This window comes from Geotrypetes seraphini, chromosome 12 (assembly GCF_902459505.1).
Source record: "Geotrypetes seraphini chromosome 12, aGeoSer1.1, whole genome shotgun sequence".
NCBI classification, from domain to species: Eukaryota; Metazoa; Chordata; class Amphibia; order Gymnophiona; family Dermophiidae; genus Geotrypetes; species Geotrypetes seraphini.
In genome coordinates, this window is record NC_047095.1 from 7,762,185 (window position 1) to 7,784,001 (window position 21,817).

Below are 21,817 nucleotides of genomic sequence, written 5' to 3' on the forward strand. Positions count from 1 at the left end.
GAGCTCAGAACAGTTTACATGCATTTATTCAGGTCCTCAAGCTTTTTTCCTTGTCTGTCCCGGTGGGCTCACAATCTATCTAATGTACCTGGGGCAATGGGGGGATTAAGTGACTTGCCCAGTGTCACAAGGAGCAGCATGGGATTGAACCCACAACCTCAGGGTGCTGAGGCTGTAGCTTTAACCACTGCGCCACACTCTCCCCTCCCTACTTAGATTTCCAAAAAGCCTTTGACAAGGTACCCCATGAACGCCTACTACGGAAACTGAAGAACCATGGGGTGGAAGGAGACGTGCATAGATGGATCAAAAATTGGTTGGCAGAAAGGATGCAAAGGGTAGGAGTGAAGGGCCATTACTCTGACTGGAGGAGGGTCACGAGTGGTGTTCCGCAGTGGTCGGTACTTGGATTGCTGCTGTTCAATGTATTTATAAATGATCTAGAAACAGGGACTAAGTGCAAGGTAATAAAATTCGCAGACAACACACCAAACTTTAGTGGAGTTAAGACTAAAGAGGACTGTGAAGATTTACAAAGGGACCTGAACAAACTGGGAGAGTGGGCGACGAGATGGCAGATGATGTTTAATGTGGAGAAAAGTGAAGTCTTGCATGTAGGAAGCAGCTATACGATGGGAAGGATGGTAATGGGTGAAAGTACCCTAGAAAAGGACTTGGGGGTAATATAGTGGACAAGACAATGAAGCCATCGGCGCAGTGCACAGCGGCCTCTAAGAAAGCGAATAGAATGCTTGGTATTATCAAGAAAGGTATTACAACCAGAACGAAAGAAGTTATCCTGCCGTTGTATCGGGTGATGGTGCGCCCGCATCTGGAGTACTGCGTCCAACATTGGTCACCGTACCTTAAGAAGGATATGGTGATACTCGAGAGGGTCCAGAAAAGAGCGACACGATTGATAAAAGATATGGAAACCTTTCATATGCTGAAAGATTAGAGAAACTGGGGCTCTTTTCCCTGGAAAAGAGGAGACTTAGAGGGGACATGATAGAAACTTACAAGATCATGAAGGGTATATAAAGTGGAGAGGGACAGATTCTTCAAACTTTCAAAAACTACAAGAACGAGAGGGCATTCGGAAAAGTTAAGAGGGGACAGATTCAGAACCAATGCTAGGAAGTTCTTCTTTACCCAGAGGGTGGTGGACACCTGGAATGCGCTTCCGGAGGGTGTGATAGGACAGAATAAGGTATTGGGTTCAAGAAGGGATTAGACAATTTCCTGATTGAAAAGGGAATAGAAGGGTATAGATAGAGGATTACTATACAGGTCCTGGACCTGATGGGCCGCCGTGTGAGTGGACTGCTGGGCAAGATGGACCTCTGATCTGACCCAGCAGAGGCACTGCTTATGTTCTTTATTAAGCTCAAAATACATTTAATAAGGCACCACAAACAGAGCATATCAAAACATATATTGCTTGCAAAACCTTCTATTTTTGTGGACAAATAGCAATGCTATTTGCTAATTAGAGGAAAAGATCCATTAACTGAAGCACAGCACATGAAAAACATAGCTTTAGTGCTCTAATCAGCTCATTCTTGACAGCAAAGAAAGCACATGACAAAAAAAAAATATATATATATATATATATATATGACCACCTATTAACTCTTTTACAAACCACCTCACCCTCAACAACCCGCTAAATGTTTATAAGATCTACAACTTACCTCTCTTGCTAATCATTGTAACTCTGTTTTTTTTTTAAATTAACCTTTTGTAATCCGCCTTGAACCGCAAGGTAATGGCGGAATAGAAATCCCTAATGTAATGTAATGTAATGTAATATATATATATATACTGCATACATAACTTCATTTGCAAAAGCTTAAAAACAGAAAAAACCCAGATACAGATCTTTGCATGGCTTTTACTTCACTGCAAAATGGAGGTTTGCAGCTGCACAATGGTGACCTCATTGTGAGATCATCAAGGTGCACCTGCATTGTAGAATGCCACAATTAAAATAAGTGCTGGAGGAGCTGGTAGGAATTTGAACTTATGACCTCTGGAAGAGGCGCACAGGGCTTTTACTTATTGAGCTAAAGCAGCTTCCAGGTAGGGGTCTCTGACTGCCCTGTGATATGATAGCTTAGAGATCTGTGTGATTCTACAAAGGATGCCTAAAGTAGGTGCCTAAACAGCATCTAACTTTAGACGCGTTTTGCAGAATCAGGGCCCTAGAGTCTAGACCACTGGTAAATGTGCATTTCTGTGCTTCATTCTTATTGAGAATCTGCATCTTCTTCAATCTATTTTTATATTGCTTTTTGAGGATTTGTATTTTTTGTTAACAGAATGGGAAAAAACATTTGAATCTATGAAACACCATTATCCCCACCAAGGAGGAAAAGACAGGCTCAAAGCATTAACCCACAACAAAAAAGGCTAAGAAAATAAAAGAAAAAGCTGGCATAAAATAAATGCTTAGAGAAGACAGCACAGCTACTGAGCATAAAAGGGCTTCTACCAGGCATCCTGCAGCCAGCAAGAAATTTATATCAGAAGAGCAGGGGACCAGTCCTATGGATCAGGTGACAACTGCTCTGCACTGCCATGTTGAAGGACCCTGATTCGATTCACATGTCAGGTCTTCTGCTTCTGGGTTCAGCTGGAGACCTAGTGACCCATGACTACAGTTACAAAGCAGCCCTGGCACCTGATCTCTGAATAAGTACTGGTCCGAAGAGAATTGAGGGGGTAACAATATACAGTACAATAAAACAAAAATAGTTGCAAATGAAGGCTCATGGTGCCTGATCTCAGCCCAGTTCTGTTTCTGTTTCAAATGATACAAAAAAATACTCAAATAATACTAAATGTAGGGAACAATTATTATAAATATTGAGCAATCGTAAACAGGAAGGAAAAATGTATCAGAGACTGGCTGATGAGTACTACTACTACTACTACTACTACTATCCATTCAGTCGTGTCTGACCTTTGGATACTCTGTAGGCTAGTCCTTGCCATGCTTTCCTATTTTCCATGACTTCTTTCAATTGCTTGATGTTCATTCCTGTATCATTCTTGATAATGTCCAGCCAATGGGCCTTTGGTCTCCTCCGCTTCTTTTTACCACTGACCATTCCAATTAGCACCTCCTTTTCTAATGAATTCACCCTCATCACATGTCCAAAATAGGTCAGTTTCTGTCTGGTAAATCTTGTTTTCCAGGGACAACTCTGGGTTTATATGATCAAGAACATCTTTGTTGGTGATCCTAGCTATCCATTAGATTCAGAGAAGATTTTTCCAGCACCACAGCTCAAAGGCATTGAGTTTTCTTCTGTCTATGGTGCCTTTCAGCCATATGTCACAACTGGGAACACAATGGCATAGAAATGAAACATAGAAATGACGGCAGAAAAGGGCCACGGCCCATCCAGTCTGCCCACACCAAGACCCACCCCCTATCTACCTCCATGAAGAGATCCGACATGCCAATCCCATCTTTTCTTAAAATCTGGCACACTGCTGGCCTCAATTACCTGTTGTGGAAGACTATTCCAGCGATCAACCACCCTTTTGGTGAAGAAGTATTTTCGGGTATCACCATGAAATTTGCCGCCCTTGATTTTCAACGGATGCCCTCTTGTCGCCGTGGGTCCTTTAAGAAAAAAGAATGGCAGTGATCATAAGAATATAAGAATTGCCCCTGCTGGGTCAGACCGCAGCCCGCTTACGCGGCGGCCCTTAGGTCAAAGACCAGTGCTCTAAATGAGTCCAGTCTCACCCATGTACGTTCCAGTTTTGCAGGAACTTGCCAACTTTGTCTTGAATCCCTGGAGGGTGTTTTCCCCTATAAGAGACTCCAGAAGAGCGTTCCAGTTGTCTACAACTCTCTGGGTGAAGAAGAACTTCCGTACGTTTGTACAGAATCTATCCCCTTTCAGCTTTAGGGAGTGTCCTCTCGTTCTCTCTACCTTGGAGAAGGTGAACAATCTGTCTTTATCTACTAAGACTATTCCCTTCAGTATCTTGAATGTTTCAATCATGTCCCCTCTCAGTCTCCTCTTTTCAAGGGAGAAGAGGCCTAGTTTTTCCAGTCTCTCACTGTACGGTAACTCCTCCAGCCCCTTAACCATTTTAGTCGCTCTTCTCTGGACCCTTTCGAGTAGTACCGTGTCTTTCTTTATGTACGGCGACCAGTGCTGGATGCAGTACTCCAGGTGAGGGCGCACCATAGCCTGGTACAGCAGCATGATAACCTTCTCCGATCTGTTCGTGATCCCCTTCTTTATCATTTTTAGCATTCTGTTCACCCTTTTCACTGCCACCGCGCATTGTGCTGACGGCTTCACTGACTTGTCAATCAGAACTCTCAAGTCTCTTTGTTTGATGGTGACAGACATCCTTGCTCTTCTATATTTGGTCCATGCTTATCATGGCTGCATACCCCAGTGCTAATACCTCAGATCCCCAAAATCTGGGGAAAAACAGTCACCGGCATCCAGAACCGCTCTGTGCATCTCAGATCTCACAGGATTAGCAGACTGAGGAGACTTTTTCCCGAAATTGCACTTGCGTTTTGCAAAAACGCCAACCACGCCCAGTTTAGGCGTCCTGGATGCAGCAATCATGACTCCGGTAGAATTAAAGGGCATTAGGGCCTCTCAGGAGGAGGGGAGCGCGGAATATGCTCACGTCTCACCCCCCCTCATGGGCACACAGGATAAATGGCCACAAATCCAGCCGCCATCCGCCACATCTAAAGCATGAATCCATTCCATCCTGTCCTGAGATGGCCATCTGTGAAGTTTGAAGCAAAAATGAAGCTTCTAAGTCCAAAAAATATACTTTTAAAAACTTTTAAGAAAATCCAAGATGGCCGCCACGGGTGCTGATTTTGCATTAAAAATGGCCATTAAAAACGCAGGAAAACGCTAAAAAAGGCGATTTTAGGATTTTACAGCTGGGGGAACAGGGCATACAGGGAAACTCCCCAAAACCCCAATTTGAAGATCCCCCAAAATCAGCAAACTCTGTGATTCACAGACACCAGAGATATGTGCTGCAATGAAAGTCTATGGCAGCTTGCAACACACAGTACAAGCAAGGAGATCAGTACCTCAGAAGCTGAATAAACTTGATTTTTTTAGGTCTTCTGACCGCCTCACCTTCCCTGCCACCTCAGATCATGACCACCAGGACTCCTCAGGGAATCAGGGAAGACACATGGCGTGGTTCCGATCCCGGCATACTTCCTTGGAACCGCAGAATTGATAACATTAAGAATAGATATTCCTAACTTTCCTAGACAGGAACACAATCTTTGCTAAATAACTTCTAAAAATGAATTGTAGGAATAAAATGTACATATGATGAAAGAGTACAGTGGTTAGACACAATAAAAGAAGAAAGAATGAAAGAGAGGAACCATTAGGCAATAGAATTCCAAGAATTCAAATAATAAAATTAAAAAGAATAAAGGTGAAGATTAAAGGAATAAAATTAAAATAATTCATAAACTTGCCACATAGACACTCCCAGCATAATCTAGACAGTTCCTCTGCCCTCCAAAATTCATCTAAAGGATATTTGCTACTCCGCCTTTAGTCTACCTTATTGTAGATTTCTCTACAGAGATCCAGTCCTTGGGGCACACTCACCCAAGTCAGATTTTCAGGATATCCACAATGAATATGCGTGAGATAGATTTGCATACCACAGAGGCAGTAAATGCAAAACTCTCTCATAGTGGATAGCCTGAAATGTGACTGGCTGAGTGTGCCCAGAGGACTGGGTTGAGAAATACCATTTTACTATATAAACTCAAGACAGCATCATTTCAAGATTCCAAACTGGCCTAAACACCTGGGGGCTTGACATTCAAAGTGATTTAAATCACCAGAACCAGCTCCTGGCTGTCTGAACTGCTTGTCAGGGGCTAACTGTGCAAACTCAGTGTCAACTAACCAGAGAGTACCCAAGTCGAAACCAGCTATTTCTGGGCAATCTGGGGCAGAGTCCGTGTTTAACTGGCTAGGAAAACCACATAAATAGGACTGCATAAAAACCAGTCTTATCTTTATGTGGTTCATCAGCCAGTTAAGTGCTAAATATGACATTTAGCCAGTACTGCTCTAGCCAGCTGCATATGACTGGATATTCAATTTTGGTTGCCAAGACATGGCCCAGCATTACATATTTGGGAATGAAGCTGGTGGTAGTCAGCAAAACACTGACTGCCACTGATTGAATATCAACCCCCTGGTTATTAACTCATCCACTTTGGGCTCAAAATTCAAGGTTAAGCGTGGCTTCAGGTCTTTCTGGGCTCGCCCTACATCTTAATCCCCCTTTGACTTTGTTATTTATGACTATACATTGATTAACCGTATTGCTTGTGAAGAATACGGTCTCTAATGGCAACTATGAAAGAGCTAATGGGATGCAATCATTGCTGGCAAAAGGGAAAGATTATTTTCTGGGACAATAGCTCAACATTTTCTGTGGCATTTTAGCACTGGTTAACTGTTTTTGAACCATTTGTTCCATACATGTAAAGGATTTTGAATCTTAGTGTGTCAATCAGTCTAGGAAGGCTTTACTCCAGTTCTGTGGGAAAGATAAAGTAGTCTGGACTCCATTCATTCTAAATTGTAAAGGATTCTCTACTGCTTAATTCTGAATATTTTGGCTGCTGTGTTATAGTGATAAACAGATATTGGCCCTGTCCATTTTACTTCCCTTAATGATGTCCCTTGAAAAACAGCCAACAGAGAACAGAAGCCTATTCAAGCCAGGCGGGGGCAAGATTCCTTTCCAAAGAGCATTTATGCTTTATTTATGCTCTTTGTTCATTAAGCCTAAAAATCTTTTTCTCAGTCTCAGAGATGTAAACACCAGGTGTCAGAATATAAGAGCTAAAGTGTCAAATAACATCTGTGAATGTATGTACTAGGTTATGTCTCTCATACTTCTAAGATAAAATTTAGCCAAAGCAAAAAAAAGGCTTCTCATTGCAAAGGATTTTCCACATGACTGTATGTGAAGAAAGATCTCTGGACTAAGGCAGCTTTTACGTGCGCTGAATTATGAATGTGCTTGCTGTTCCAGTCACTAGATTTAGCAAGCTAGAAACTACACCAAGAAGTATGAGTGTGCAGGAATACCTTATCACCTCTGTTAGCTATAGCAGCCTGAACCAGAGGACATAATTTGAGGTTGAGGGGTGGTAGATTCAGGGGCAATGTTAGAAAATTCTACTTTACGGAGAGGGTAGTGGATACCTGGAATGCGCTCCTGAGAGAGGTGGTGGAGAGTAAAACTGTGACTAAGTTCAAAAAAGCGTGGGATGAACACAGAGGATTTAGAATCAGAAAATAATATTAAATATTGAACTATGGCCAGTACTGGGCAGACTTGCACAGTCTGTGTCTGTATATGGCTGTTTGGTGGAGGATGGGCTGGGGAGGGCTTCAATGGCTGGGTGGGTGTAGATGGGCTGGAGTAAGTCTTAACAGAGATTTCAGCAGTTGGAACCCAAGCACAGTACAGGGTAAAGCTTTGGATTCTTGCCCAGAAATAGCTAAGAAGAAAAAATGAAAAACTTTAAATTGAATCAGGTTGGGCAGACTGGATGGACCATTCAGGTCTTTATCTGCCGTCATCTACTATGTTATGTTACTATGAAGAAATTCTACTTGGTCAAAGTTAGAACTAACCAGCATGAACCCCACTCCTTCCCCTACCTTGCATAGTGCTGCTAATCTCTCAACTAGTGGCACATTAGTCCAGGTTATTTCTAGAAAATTTAGAAATTATACCTTAAATTTTTATTTTGTTATTATAATAATTATTTCATCCACTGAAGAAGGAAGAGGGAAGGAGGAGGGAAAATCCTGCAGTCTAGAATAATAGGAATCAGGATACCAAGGTTACAATCCATTTCTTCCCAATGGTGCTATTTCCGGCCACATTGGTCAACCATTTAGACTGAAACTCTTCAGGGAAGGGACTTGTAAAGCCCCTTAGCCTCCCTCTAAGGAGTGGCCAAGTTTTTTCTTCATGTGAGCAACAAGTTCTAAAAAAAAACAACAATTTTTGATCCCAGTATTTCTGTATATAGTACAATTTTTGATTCCATTTCTATATATATAGCACAAAAAAAAATCATCACACATATGGTAATTGATTTAGTTTAGTTTCATTAATTTTTGAAAGCTTAATTTTGTTTGAAACTTGGCTCGGTTGGTATTTTTGTAAGCGACCATGTCAAAAGTTTGAGCGATTGCTCACATGCTCTGCTTAGAGGAAGCCCCTTAAGTTTAGGACCCTCTATAAATGCCGAATCAAATGTTAAACTTACTTTAAGGATGGAGTTATCTTGCCTTGTATTTTTGGTGTCATAACCTTCAAGTAAACAGCGGCGAGTGGTATTTCCAGATCCTGCAAACTCTGCTAGGTTCAAGTCAGCAAAGCCAAGCTATGTGGGGGAAAAATTAAAGACAAAAAGAACCATAAGACAGAGCAGCACTAGGGAGCCATATGCTGTACAATGTTACTCAGTCTGCATTTCTCAGGCTGTCACATGGTGTTTACAGGCCTTCATCCTAGGTCTTAACGATCACAGTTTATTTGTAAATTAAATGGAAATATTGGTGATGGTATGTTACTAAGGAGTTGATATCACTACTTTAGGAAGATATGAGCAATCGAATTAAAGAAATCATTAAGTCTCATTACATTGAAGACACAATTTCATGCTCTTATCCCTATATTAATCAAAGTGCAGCGGCTTATTTAGATTAAGCCTCAACAAAAGAGCAAAATGGATGTGTAATCTATCTAGGTGCTGCGATTTACCTGGATACAAGTTCAGGAGAAGTTCCACAGGATGAAAATTCCTCTCTTAGGCAGAAAGAGAAGAGCTTCCCATCCCGATATGTAAAAATTGGACACAAAACACCGAAGACTTAGAACAAATCTTCGAGATTTATTATAATAAATGCAAAGTAAGCAAATATCTAATTATAAAGTAGTTATGTGTTCAATTGGAAGGAATAAGAAACTTGCATTACATTCTCCTGTTCAAATTCCTTCAACGAAATTTAGACAAAGCTATACATTTTATCCTTTCGCTGATGTGTAAGCTTCCTAAACACACATATCCTGTGGAGCCTCCTCAACAAATCCCATGAGGAAGCAGAATGCTATGCTATCTTGAGACGGTCACCTCTCACCTCCTTGCTGTTATGAGCAATCTAGATGCTTTCAATTTTCTACCACAGCTAAAGTTTTCTAGGAAGCAGAAAAAAACGGAGAGAAAAGGCTGTAAAGAGTGAGGCTGCTATCAGAACAGTGCTCAAAGACAGCAGCAGACCTTGGCCTGTCACATTTTGGGTTTTCTTTCTTTTTATTCTAGTATATTTTCTCTGCTACACTTTTTGCTGTTGCTCCATTTTTGTCTGCAAAATATTTGAATCCATTCTTCATTTGTTTGCCTAATCCTATATTCCCATGTTCGTTGTAAAAGTGTCGGCCTGAAGCCAAATGCGAAAGAGAAGCAGTGGAACAGCACCCTGAAATATGTGAATTTTAAGTGAGAGGACCTAGACAGGTTAAAATAAATAAATAAAGCAGCAGAGTGTTTCCCTCCTCAGAAATGAAACATAAAATCAGAATAAAAAGGAGGACCTTAAATGCTTCTAACTGCCAAATGAACAATTTAAACGTTTTGCTATATATTTTGCTTTAGTTGTTCTCCTTGTTTGGGTATGTAAAATATTAAACAATTAACTCAGGGTTGGGCAACCATGGGCTTCAAAGGCCAGAACCCAGTTGGGTTTTCAAGATTTCCACAACGAATATGCATGAGATTGATTTGCATGTACTGCTTCCATAAATGCAAATCAATCTCATACATATTCATTGTGGAAATCATTGAAAACCCAACTGGGTTGTGGCCCTTGAGGACTGTTGTTGCCTGAATTAAATGGTAAACCACTAGGTAATTGCTTAACGCAGACTATTAAACTATTTAATATCAGCTGTGCTGTCTGCAGGAGGGAATGAATCAGACCTACAGCTGACTTTGGCATCTTTAAGTTTGTCCTTTTTCTGATGGCTGCCTCCATGCTGAAGCAGACTAGACAACAGCTAGTATACAGGGCACATTAAGAGATGGAATGGGCTTCAGAAGCTGCACCACTGTCACTGTGCTGTCCTCTAAACCAGTGTTCTTCAACCACCGGTCCATGGGCCAGTGCCGGTCCACAGGGCCAGCACGTGCATCAGGCCCAAAACAGTGTTCTTCAACCGCCGGTCCACGTGTGATCGATGCGGCATTATTTTCGAGCCAGCTCCCTCTTCCTAACTGATTCAGTGCACAAAGCCATGGGCAGTGGTTCCTACGGGCATCCTGCGCCTGAACCGGAAGCCTTCTCTCTGACATTGCAATGTCAGAGGGAAGGCTTCCAGATGAGGCACAGGACGTGCAAGGTGCAATTAGTACTATTATGGGGGCGGGGTCTGGCTCACAACTTAGCCCAGTGTTCTTCAACCGCCGGTCCACAGACTGATGCCGGTCCACAGAATAATTATTTTATTTCTGCCGGTCCATAGGTGTAAAAAGGTTGAAAAACATTGCTCTAAACGTTTAAACAGTTAATTGTTCATACAATATTTATATCCCTAACATGACTGCTGCTACACTTGCTACACAGAGACAGAAGAGCAGTTAGAAAGCAGTGACAAGAACCCTGCCACAAAAAAGCAGTTACTTACCGTAACAGGTGTTATCCAGGGACAGCAGGCAGATATTCTCAACATGTGGGTGACGTCACCGATGGAGCCCCCTAGCGGATGTTTTCGCAAGCAAACTTGCTTGAAGACCTTAAAGCTTGTGATTGGTCCACGCATGTGTGTGCCCCTCCTGCCCGACCTAGGGCATGCGTCTCCTCAGCGTGGCCTCAGTTCTTCTGGCTCCGCGGAAAACAGAGAACTGAGGCAACGCTGAGGCGATGCACGCCCTAGGTCGGGCGGAGGGGCACGCGCGCATGCACGGGCCAATCGCATGCTTGAAGGTCTTCAAGCAAGTTTGCTTGCGAAAACATCCGCTAGGGGGCTCCGTCGGTGACATAACCCACATGTAGAGAATATGCTGCCTGTTTGTCCTGGGATAAAGGTATTTCATAGGACACTTGTGCATTTCACTAGCGAGTGTCATATACTTTACACAAGTGTGCCACCCTAAATACATTTACTGGACAATACTGCAAGAGTGGGCAAAAGCATGAACAACAGATATATTCAGTGACTCAGCTACCAAAAGAAAGAATACACTTAATAGCAATGGTAAGGACAATGGCAACCTGCTGTGGTAACAGCAGCCAGAATAAAAACATGTGAGCGATGCTTAACTTTGTCATCTCACTGGTACTATAGTGAAATCTGACATATTAGAGACTGCCTGCAGGTTTCAGCCCAGACCTTGTATTTTTCATCTTTGCCCATCACAAGATCTGTGTGTTTTTTCCAAACTACACAATTTTTAGTTGTTTCAGTAAAGCTGGATGACCAAGTGCAACAAGGATTTAAACAGAAAAACAAAAACCCATAGTAATGTACAAAAGTATCATGTGAACATGAAGTCTCCTGTTAGCCATGCTGTCACTAAACATTAATATAGCATTGTAAGTGTTTGGCGAGGAGGAGAAAACTCTGCTATAACTAAGGGAGCAACCCAAATAAATATGGTTCTTAACAGAGAAACCAATATCACATTATGGGTTCTCGGTATTTAATGTCAAAAAAGGACACTAAATAATGTTACTGGTTGGCAGCTAAATATCACATATCCTATTGACTTTTTTAAACAGGAGGGCGAAGCAGCATCTTGCAGTCTTCATGGCTTTTGTACTCGTGCAGGTGCTATGTGTGTCTGTGAGAGAGAAAAAAGATGAAGGCAAAGGGCAGTTTGAAAGGTGCAGTTACCTAACTGCATAGTTATATTGCTTGTATGTTGCAAAGACAGAACTGCTTCTCTTACAAGGATCATTTTCTGGGTTCTAATTTGGACCACTTTTGAATTCAGTGTGCCCTTTTACTGGTTTTTCTCCATGCCAAATTTGGGCCTATTACAATAAACATTCAAAGAGTTCATTTTGCTCCAGAGAGACAGACACTCTGCTTCTTATGCATAAATTCTTTCCAATATCCTGCTGGGCTGGGAAGAACAAAATTATAGGTACTGTTATAGGTACTCTGTTAAGTTATAGGTTCTCTGTTCTCCTGCAATAGTCCTCATCAGTTCTATTAGCTCAAAGGAAAGCAATGTTTCCAAGAACACACTACATACACAGGACATAAGAGAATAAGCAATAACAGAACAAGCCAAGGAGGCTCCTAAAAATGTAAAATAAAGATGAGTAGCAGAGAAATCATGTCAATGTTCTTTTAGGCTGTATTGTAAGAAAGAACTGCTGCTTTTAAGCAGCATTTTTGGATGTGACCTATCAGCATTTTGCTATCTTCCAGCTGCATCTCTCTTTTTCCACTGGCCCTATTTAACCTTTGCTATGGTATGCTTTTGTTGAAGTGGCAAGTGCTACACAGGAAAAAAGCTAGATGATTTTGTTAAATCCAGTAAAATGATTACATGCAACAACCTTGCACAGAGAATGATGCTATTTAAATGTTCTAAGGCACACCTATTAAGGCGTGTCATTTGTATTTGAATGTTCTAACATGCTGCCTATTATGTAGTCTGCCAACACTTATCAAATTTCTATTATATGATTGTTCTGCTGTGTTGTTTTAATGTATATAATCATACTACTGCTATTACTAGGATTCAATTTGCCTGTCTCTAAATTTATCTCATTGATTCTATTTATGCTTAGGTTTGGCTGCTTTACTATTGTTCACACGTAACAAAACTAGGTTTTATGTTGAGCTATATCTGCTGTACACTGCTTTCAATGAATCTTTGTAAAAGCAGTTAATAAACTCCAAAAATAAAATAAAATCATTAATAGAGAACAAATTAGTCAACGTACCTTTGCATACGCTTTTCCACCTTTCAGTTCCTGTAAAGAAAAAAATAACCAAACCGTTAGTTAAAATACTAGCATTATGTAGAAACAGAATGCATTTATATTTTAATATCCTAATGTTTTTTGCCTTGCAGTCTTCCCCTCTCCATATTTAAAAATACATATTTACTGGCCACGAACTACAAAAAAAAAAAAAAATCTAAATATTAATCTAAACTCAGTAATAGTGGGAGGAAAAAAAAGCCTCAGAAATCACAGGAAGCACCTAGTTTAGTGCTACCATATATCAATCATGGGCAAAAAACTCAAATCTGAAAAAAAAACCCCAAAAAATAACATACTAAAATCCTTCATACAAAATTCTTGACAAATTCAAACAAAAGTGACTTATTTGTGTCAATAAATATAATCCACCCACTCCCCAAAGGTGACCATGATTGAAACATTCAAGGTACTGAAGGGAATAGACTTAGTAGATAAGGGCAGGTTGTTCACCCTTTCCAAGGTAGGGAGAACGAGAAGGCACCCTCTAAAATTGAAAGGGGATAGATTCCGTATGTATGTAAGGAAGTTCTTCTTTACCCAGAGAGTGGTGGAAAACCGGAACGCTCTGCCGGAGTCTGTCATAGGAGAAAACACCCTCCAGGGATTCAAGACAAAGTTAGACAAGTTCCTGCAGAACCAGAACATACGTAGGTAGGGCTAGTCTCAGTTAGGACGCTGGTGTTTGACCAGAGGGCCGCCGCGTGAGCGGACTGCTGGGCATGATGGACCCTGGGTCTGACCCAGAAGCGGCAATTCTTATGTGTTCATGTGGGAGACAATGGCATCGCTCAACTGCCTAAAGGCTAGAAAGCAATAACCTGTAGCATGCATCCTCAGCACCACAGCAGTGACAACCATCTTCCCTCTCCTATGGCACACCCAAACTCCCAACTGGTGCTAGTGAACAGGAGGAACCCAGCCCATCGGCCCTGCACTGCATTACAATAGCCCAACGTTGAAAAGGCAAGCAATCTTATTTTTTGAGTAGCTGGGAACAATACAGAATGAATTGTTCTAAAATCAGATGAACGCTGAACCAAACTATCAGTCCAGATTTTTAAAAAACTGAAAAGCTATTTCAAGAAGCATTTCTTTAAAATATTTTTAATCATGCTTATAATCAAAGCTCTTGAAAGAGACAAAGTTAGCAAGCACTGTCTTACAATATTAAAGCCCCAAAGTAGAGCCAAGAAAACCAAGAGAGGCAGGCATGGGATACAAAATGTGCATGAAGGACATCAGTACTAGGGATTTGGAGCTTACAGGCACAGCAGCAAGATCAAAGCATGCCGAATCCACGGCTAGGTGAATTTGTAGATTGAGACAAGAGCAGCTGAACAAATGTGAACTAGATGTTGGATCCCAAGGAAGACATTTTGAATTCCACAAAATGAAGCAAGGGCAGCAAAACACCTTTTTGGACAAAGGGGCCAAATAAACCAATATTCAGCCCTTCCCCCAAGGTCTCTAGTTGGCAATGCTGTGTTATCCAAGATAGTGATTGGGCCTTGCCCAGTGGCTCACTCAGGGTCAACCCTTTCAGGCAGTTGCCTAAGGGAGCAGCTTCAAGGGGGGGGGCAACAAACAGCATCTGCAGTCAAATTAAAACGATAGATCCTGACAGTCACATGGACAGGAGATTTGCCCATATTATTCTGGGAAGGATGGTTTTGGGTGATCATGATTGTTGTTGGGAGTGGGCACAAAACTGAAGTTTTCCCTAGAATATCTAGGTGCTTAATACCCTTGCACCAGTCCCGGGATCACCCCCATTTCCCTGTATAGTCAGAACTGCATAGTTAAGAAGGAACTGGAGAGTCAGTTAACAAAAGCTAACTAAAATATATGGAGTGGAAACTAAAAGGATGAACATGATAAGACCAATCTAGACAGCAGAGTGTTGTAGGTTTGTACCTAGAAATGGATAAACCAGTGGAGAAAGTGAAAAATGGAGACAATTCAGACTGATAGGAGATAATTATGAGAAAAGGGCAGAGCAGCAAAGCAGAAGCAAGGTTGAACACAGGCAGGCCAGCAGAGCTTGAATGCTATCGTGTGAATCTGAGCCAAAAAAAATGGAGAAAAGTGGACATTTTCCAGAGGCTAAACAGTCGAGAATGGAAAGCTTTAGTAAGGATGAAATCTGGCTCTGAAATGAGACAGTAAATTCTTTAACAGCCCGAGGATTAGAGGCTAATGCCAAGACAATAGAAGAGGGAAGCAGGTGACAGGAAGTTAGAGAAGAGTGAGGTTTTACCCAGGTAAGGGCCTGAAAGTTCAGGAGGGTGCATTTGACCTGTTAATGAGCCATATACCCCACCACCCAATTCCTTATTAATAATGTTTTTGGCAGTCTTGCTTTGGAATGATAGTGGATGGGTCTACAGATAGCAATCCCTGGTTATGTGTACAAATAACAATTGGCTTTTATTAAATTATAAATTAATGTTCAAAGCTTATGATAAATAATTTCTCTTTGTGCACAAATATTACAATTAGAATTGATTTATTTAAGTAACAGACCCCTTTTTACCCAGCTGCTGGGTTAGGGTTTGTCACAAGGTATTTTATATGGTGGGCTGTGAGCCGGGACCAGATTGTCTGTTGGCAGACTGGAGCAAGCACACCTCTCAATGATCCAGACCACACAAGCATCTTGAATAACAACTTCTTGAAACATCCATTACAACACAACAATATGTAAAATAAGAAACTATTTACATGTCTCAGTTATATTCAAGATTACATGTGTTATTTATCTCCAGAGTTGCGTCAGAGGAGAAGTTTCAGGCAGCCATGCGCGACTTGTTTAAAGACTAGTGCCACTCGGAGACACGAAAATCGCCAGCGAAGGTAAGGGGTAGGGGAGGGAGGGAGATGCCTGAACCCTAGCAATCAGGAGGAACAAGGGAGGGGGGCTGCTGGATTGCACAATCGCTAGGGGTGGTAAATATTTTGGGTTTGTTCCCTCATTTAACTACGGGGACAAGGCCATTCACCGCTCCATGGGGTAGTAAATGGCCTTGTCCCCATACCTGCAGCAACCAGGTTTTTTTCCTCCCTATTTCAGCGGGTTACCCGCAGCTAACTGAGGGTAACAGTCACCGTGTCATTCTCTACTTGTAATTCATTCTCCAGACGCTTGGTGGCCCTACCTGGAAGCAAAGCCTGACCGTAAGGTGAAAAGTGAAAGCAAAGAATATGGTTTTGTGAACGCCGGTCTGCAAATACGCAAACAGGGAATACTGGTTGCAATTGATGCAACTGCAGATCTGTGAATTTGTGCATCATGAATGCACAGATAACAAGAATGGATTGCATCTGGGTTTTTGAAAGGGACTTGTGACCTAGATTGGCCACTGTTGAAGCAGGATGCTGGGCTAGATGGATGGTCTGACCCAGTATGGCTACTCATGTTCTTATGCAGATGAAACTAGCAGTTTGACTGTGAATGGCAGAGAAGAAAGAAGATGCAGCCCGAGATACAGCTAGCTTTCTTCCACCTCCTTCCCTCGCCACCTAATTGGCATGGGGAAGGGTACAGAGTGAGCTGGGAGTGTATGCCTGGGGATGGAGAATTTAGGGTGTGTGTGTGGAAAGGGGAGCAAAATAAAGGTAGAGAGAACCAGGACTCTTGCTAGCACAGAGAACAAGGGAGCAGAAACAGGCAAAGGGAAAGAAACAGAAAAGTCTAGGTGATTAAGACAGAACTGAGGATCTTGTTGAAGGGAAGAGATAAGAGAAAGGCAGAGGAAGGAAAAGGAACTAGGCAGCAGAAGGAGCAAGCTGGGAGGTATTCAACCTGCACAAGGGGCAGAGAAAGCTGGAGTGGTGGAGGGTAGAAATCAAGTTAAGCTGGGGAAGAGAACAAAGTGGGGGAAGATGGTATATGACACTGCTGAGGAAGGGTTAAAAGCTTGAAGAGGGTGAGGGGCTAGCCCTTATGAAGAGGAATTCTGAAAGCATCATATGCAAAATTTTCAAAACATTTCACAGAATTCCCCCAGATGTAATAATATCTGTAGTTTTCATGTTTGGAAAGAAACTGCAGGGCCATTTCAAAACATTTTTCAGCCCTTTACTGCCCAAGTATCTCAACGGTGAAATATAAGCAAATGTTTTTGACTATTTTCACTCATCAAGTCACTAAAATTTGGAATTCATTAACTCAAACCTTAAAATGTTAAGTTACTAAGAACATAAGAATAGCTTTACTGGATCAGACCAATGGTCTATCTAATCCAGTATCTCATCTTCAATTACAGACAATTTTGTAAATCTTTGAAAACATTTTTATTTCAGAAATATATTTTATCTGAAGTGCCATGAATATGGCTGTTTTAGTCTAATTGTATATATCATTGGTAGTCTTGGAGAATGCTCAGTTTCTGTCTTTTGTGAACCGCCTAGATCTGTTCAGGTAAAGATGGACTATAAATGCAAAATGTTAATATTTCTGAAGTCTTTATTATATTTCTCTTGGCGCAGTATACAGGTGGAATATAAATTTTTTTTAAACGAACAAATCAACCTATCTAAAGTCCATAAAATACCGAGTGGAGTGAAACAGGTAGATGAGAATTGCTCGTTTACTCTTAGAATTGCTCGTTTACTCTTTTCAAAAAATACTAGGACTACTGGAGCATGTGATGAAGCTACTAAAAAGTAGATTTAAAGCAAACCGGAGAAAATATTTCTTCATACAACGTGTAATTAAGCTCTGGAAATCATTACCAGAGAATGTGGTTAGCTTAGCAGGGTTTAAAAAAAGATTTGGATAATTACCTAAAACAAATGTCCATAATCAGTTATTAAGATTGACTTGGGATCTTGTCGGGTATTTGTGACCTAGGTTGGCTACTGTTGGAAACAGGATACTAGACTTGATGGGCCTTTGATCTGTCCCAGTAATGGCAGCTCTTATGTTCTTATGCAAGTGAAAGAAGCTGGACAAACTGGATGGGCCAGTTTGATAATTTGCTTTGTTATTTTATTTCAGGTCATGGATGACTAGTCAGTCAGATGGAGAGGACATCTGATGATCAGTGTAATAAATAAGCCATGCAACTTTTGTTTTCAGCAGCTCCCATATAGAAAAAAAAAAAAGGTCAGGCAGAAACAAAAAGCTTTGCAGCAAAGCAGAAACTCAAACATGCACACAGCAAAAGCAATGAAAACAAATCTGCTTTGAATGATTACCTTCCGCACAGACACTCTGCAAACACAGGGATCCAGGACACCTGAAATGGCGCTGGCACTCATTTTACACATAAATGAGAACTTCTTCCTCCAGTGAACACAGTTTGCTTGGACAACCTCCCTAGAAAAGACAAAGAAAAAAAAAAAAAAAAAAAAAAAAGAGCTTATTAAGTACATCAAAACATAATTTTGCATTAAGCAGTGGTTCTCTAATTCTAGGCCAGTGGTTCTCAAACCTAAGCCTGTCGGATTTTTAGGATATCCCTAATGAATATGCCCGAAACAGATTTGCATGTCTCTCACCTCCATTATATACAAATCTATCTCAGGCATATTCATTAAGGATATCCTGAAAACCTAACTAGCTGGTGGTCACTCAGGACAGGTTTGAGAACCACTGGTCCAGGCCATCATGCAAAGGAGCCGCTAGTCTCACACCACTATGCACCTAACAGTAATGGACCAGATGCCACCTCTATAGTATAAATGTTATCTTATTCTCTCATTTGCTAATATTTTCTCCTCTGTTAACCAGGGTCAGCCCTTTCACTAGGTAGACTAGGGGTTCACCTAGAGCAGCACCAGCATGGCAGTCTGGTCATTAGTCTAGGTAAGAATCAGTGCAACTGGCGAGGACACATGTATGTGCTCAAGGCCTGTTGTGTCCCACCCTCTCTGAAACAAAGTTGGGTGGGGGGAGCGGCAGGCATCTAGTGTGCACATTTATTTGAGGTCCTGTGCCAATTCTTCTTTAGTAGAGCAGGCCTTGGAAGATTTTGCTGCAGCAGCTACAGTAACAAAGATAACAAAGGCTGTGGCAGGCCTAACAGGGGAACGAGAAGGCACAATTCTGACATCTCAAAGGTGAGGGGGAAAACGGACACCTTAAGGGGGGTGGGTGTTGAGCAAACAAAAGGGACATTTTGGACAGCTTAGGCAGTGGGGGGAAGAAGGGGAGATGCTGGTAACCTGTTAATACAGGGAGGGAGGGAAAGGAAAGGTGATAGACTGGATTAAATGGAATGGGGAGGGCACACGGCTGAAAGTCCATCTAGGGCACCAGCCCTGCAACCAACTGCTGCAATAGTAATTTCTCTTAAGTTCTGCTTAAGTTTCTGGGGAAATTCTAGAACTTGGTGCCAAAGTTAAGCATCTAAATGCAGCGCACTGAGCATGAATTCTAGAACAGTGTCTAGAACAGTCAACATCTATACTGCCTGCAATTAGGTGTGCTCACTTATGTCATGTCAACAGCAGGCATAAATGCATGCACAAATACTGTATTTTCACTTGTAACATTTGCATGTAAGTGGAAGCCCCTCCTATACGTATGCAACATTGTATTTGTGAGCTAAGCAAACTGTGTACCCAAATTACTGAGTAGCTCTGAGCACACACAACACTTTCACATGCAATGTACATTCACACATACATCATAGTAACATAGTAGATGACAGCAGATAAAGACCCGAATGGTCCAGCCAGTCTTCCCAATCTGATTCAATTTAAATTTTTTTTAATTTTTTCTTCTTAGCTATTTCTGGGCAAGAATACAAAGTTATAGAATGAGGGGGTTCATTATCTTTTCATAGTATTTCATAGTACAGGCAGTCCCCGGGTTAGAAATGTTCCATTTTTAAAACTGTTCTTAAGTTGAATTTGTATGTAACTTGGATCCTAGTATTCTTTCCACTTTCTTCGCCTCCTTGAGACCCCTCTTGCATCCCTTTCCAGCCATCTCACTATTGCCTCTTTACCACGATATCCAACATTTTCCCCTCTCATCGCTATCTTACTTCTCTCTCACCATGTCCAATAATTCTCTCTCCCTCCTTATGCCCAACAATTCTCTCTCCATTTCCCCTTGTGCACCATCTCTCCTTCCCTCTCACTCAGACACCCAATTCTTCCTTTCTATTCCTTCCCCCACCTCAGCATCTCTTTCCCTCACTCCCTCCATTCTTCCATCCTATGGTCCAAGTTCATGTTGCCCTCCCGACATTCTGTATCCCAAGTTCATGCCTCCTCCCTCTTTCCTTCCATCCTTTGTCCGAAGTTTGTACTCCCTCCCTCGTCCCAAAGCGCCCCTTATCCTCCTCTCCCCCTCCATGCTGTGTCTGAAGTTTGTGTCTCCTTCCCAAGGGTGTTTACCTTCTGGCCAGCTCCCTCCTTCCAGCCACAGTCGCTTCTCTTCACAAAGCTACAGGTAGTGGCTGCTATGCGTGGCTGACCCGGAAGGCTTCATTCTGATGCTGGAGGAAGCTTCCGACATCAGAGGTAAGGTTTCTGGGTCAGTTGTGAGCCTTGAGGTTCTGGGTTGTGAAGTAAGGTTGTGGGGTAAGGTTGTGGGGTAAGGTTGTGAGGTAAGGTTCTGGGTCAGTGTGCTGGGCCTTGAGCATCTGCATATGCTCAAGGCCCAGCACAAGGAAGAGGGAAGATCTTCGGGCATCGGCATGTCCTGTGCATTGGTGCTGGTGCCAGATAGGGGTAAGAGAATGTGTTTGGGTGGGTAGGTAGGTGAGTGGGGGATGCCGGATCACGTGGGGGGGGGGGGCGCTCGTAAATCAAGTCAAGCTCGGTTTCCGAGGCGCAGATTTTGCTAATGTTTTGCTTGTCTTGCAAAACACTTGCAAACCACGGCACTCGTAAACCGAGGTTTTTAACTGTATTTATATACTGCCTATCAAGGTTATCTAAGCTGTTTACAATCAGATATTCAAGCATTTTCCCTATCTGTCCTGGTGGGTTCACAATCTATCTAACGTACCTGGGGCAATGGAGGATTGAGTGACTTGCCCAGGGTAACGAGGAGCGGTGCAGGATTTGAACCCACAACTTCAGGGTGCTGAGACTGTAGTTCTAACCACTAGGCCACTCCTTCCTCTAGTTAATCTGAGAAATACTCTCCTACCCACCCTCTATGTTATTCTGAAGAGCAAATTCCAGAGATATTTTTCTTTGTACTTTACAGACCTGCCATAGCATCTAAAACAGGGCTGTCAAACTGCAATCCTATACAGTTGCAAACTAGTTGTATTTTCAAGGTCTTTTATGAATATTCATTACAGATGTATTTTAACTTAATATGATTTTTTTTTGTAACTGCTTACGTGTTAGGCAGATAATAAATTTTGAAAATAAAATAAATAAAACCTGACTAGTTTACAAGCTCCAAGATTTCAGTTTGACATCTCTGATCTGAAATGTTTAATAAATATATCTCTTCCCCCTTTGCCTTTTGCTACTTTGAGATTTTAAATGTATTCTAAAGTCAGGCTTTGCTCTATTTCAGGAACAGCTTCTGCTGTGCTTTATGGCATTGTTGGTAACAGATTCACCCTGGTGAGATAAGCAGCATATGATTTTGCCAACTAAATTGCATGCCTTGGAATTATTGATTCAGTCCTGATTTTCTTGCACTCCAATAATGCATTCCTCAAGTCAGGATTGGGATATAACTAGCAATTAAGGGCTGCACATCAGTAAAGCTTTCAGGCAATTCTTAATGAGGATTAAAAGATGGGCAGACCATGATTAATAGGTTAGCC

The 21,817-nt window shown here is 41.8% G+C and overlaps 1 protein-coding gene across 1 annotated transcript in view; it reads right to left on the reverse strand.

The window, feature by feature from the left end:
- The window catches only part of FAM102B (family with sequence similarity 102 member B), a 233,574-nt gene that overhangs the window by 136,710 nt on the left and 75,047 nt on the right, over window positions 1-21,817 (reverse strand). Inside the window, exons 2-4 of the mRNA XM_033916064.1 lie at window positions 18,270-18,390; window positions 13,029-13,058; window positions 8,339-8,455 (exon numbers count right to left, since the gene is read on the reverse strand). Coding sequence (XP_033771955.1) covers window positions 8,339-8,455; window positions 13,029-13,058; window positions 18,270-18,390 — 268 coding nt within the window. The remainder of the gene's footprint in view (window positions 1-8,338; window positions 8,456-13,028; window positions 13,059-18,269; window positions 18,391-21,817) is intronic.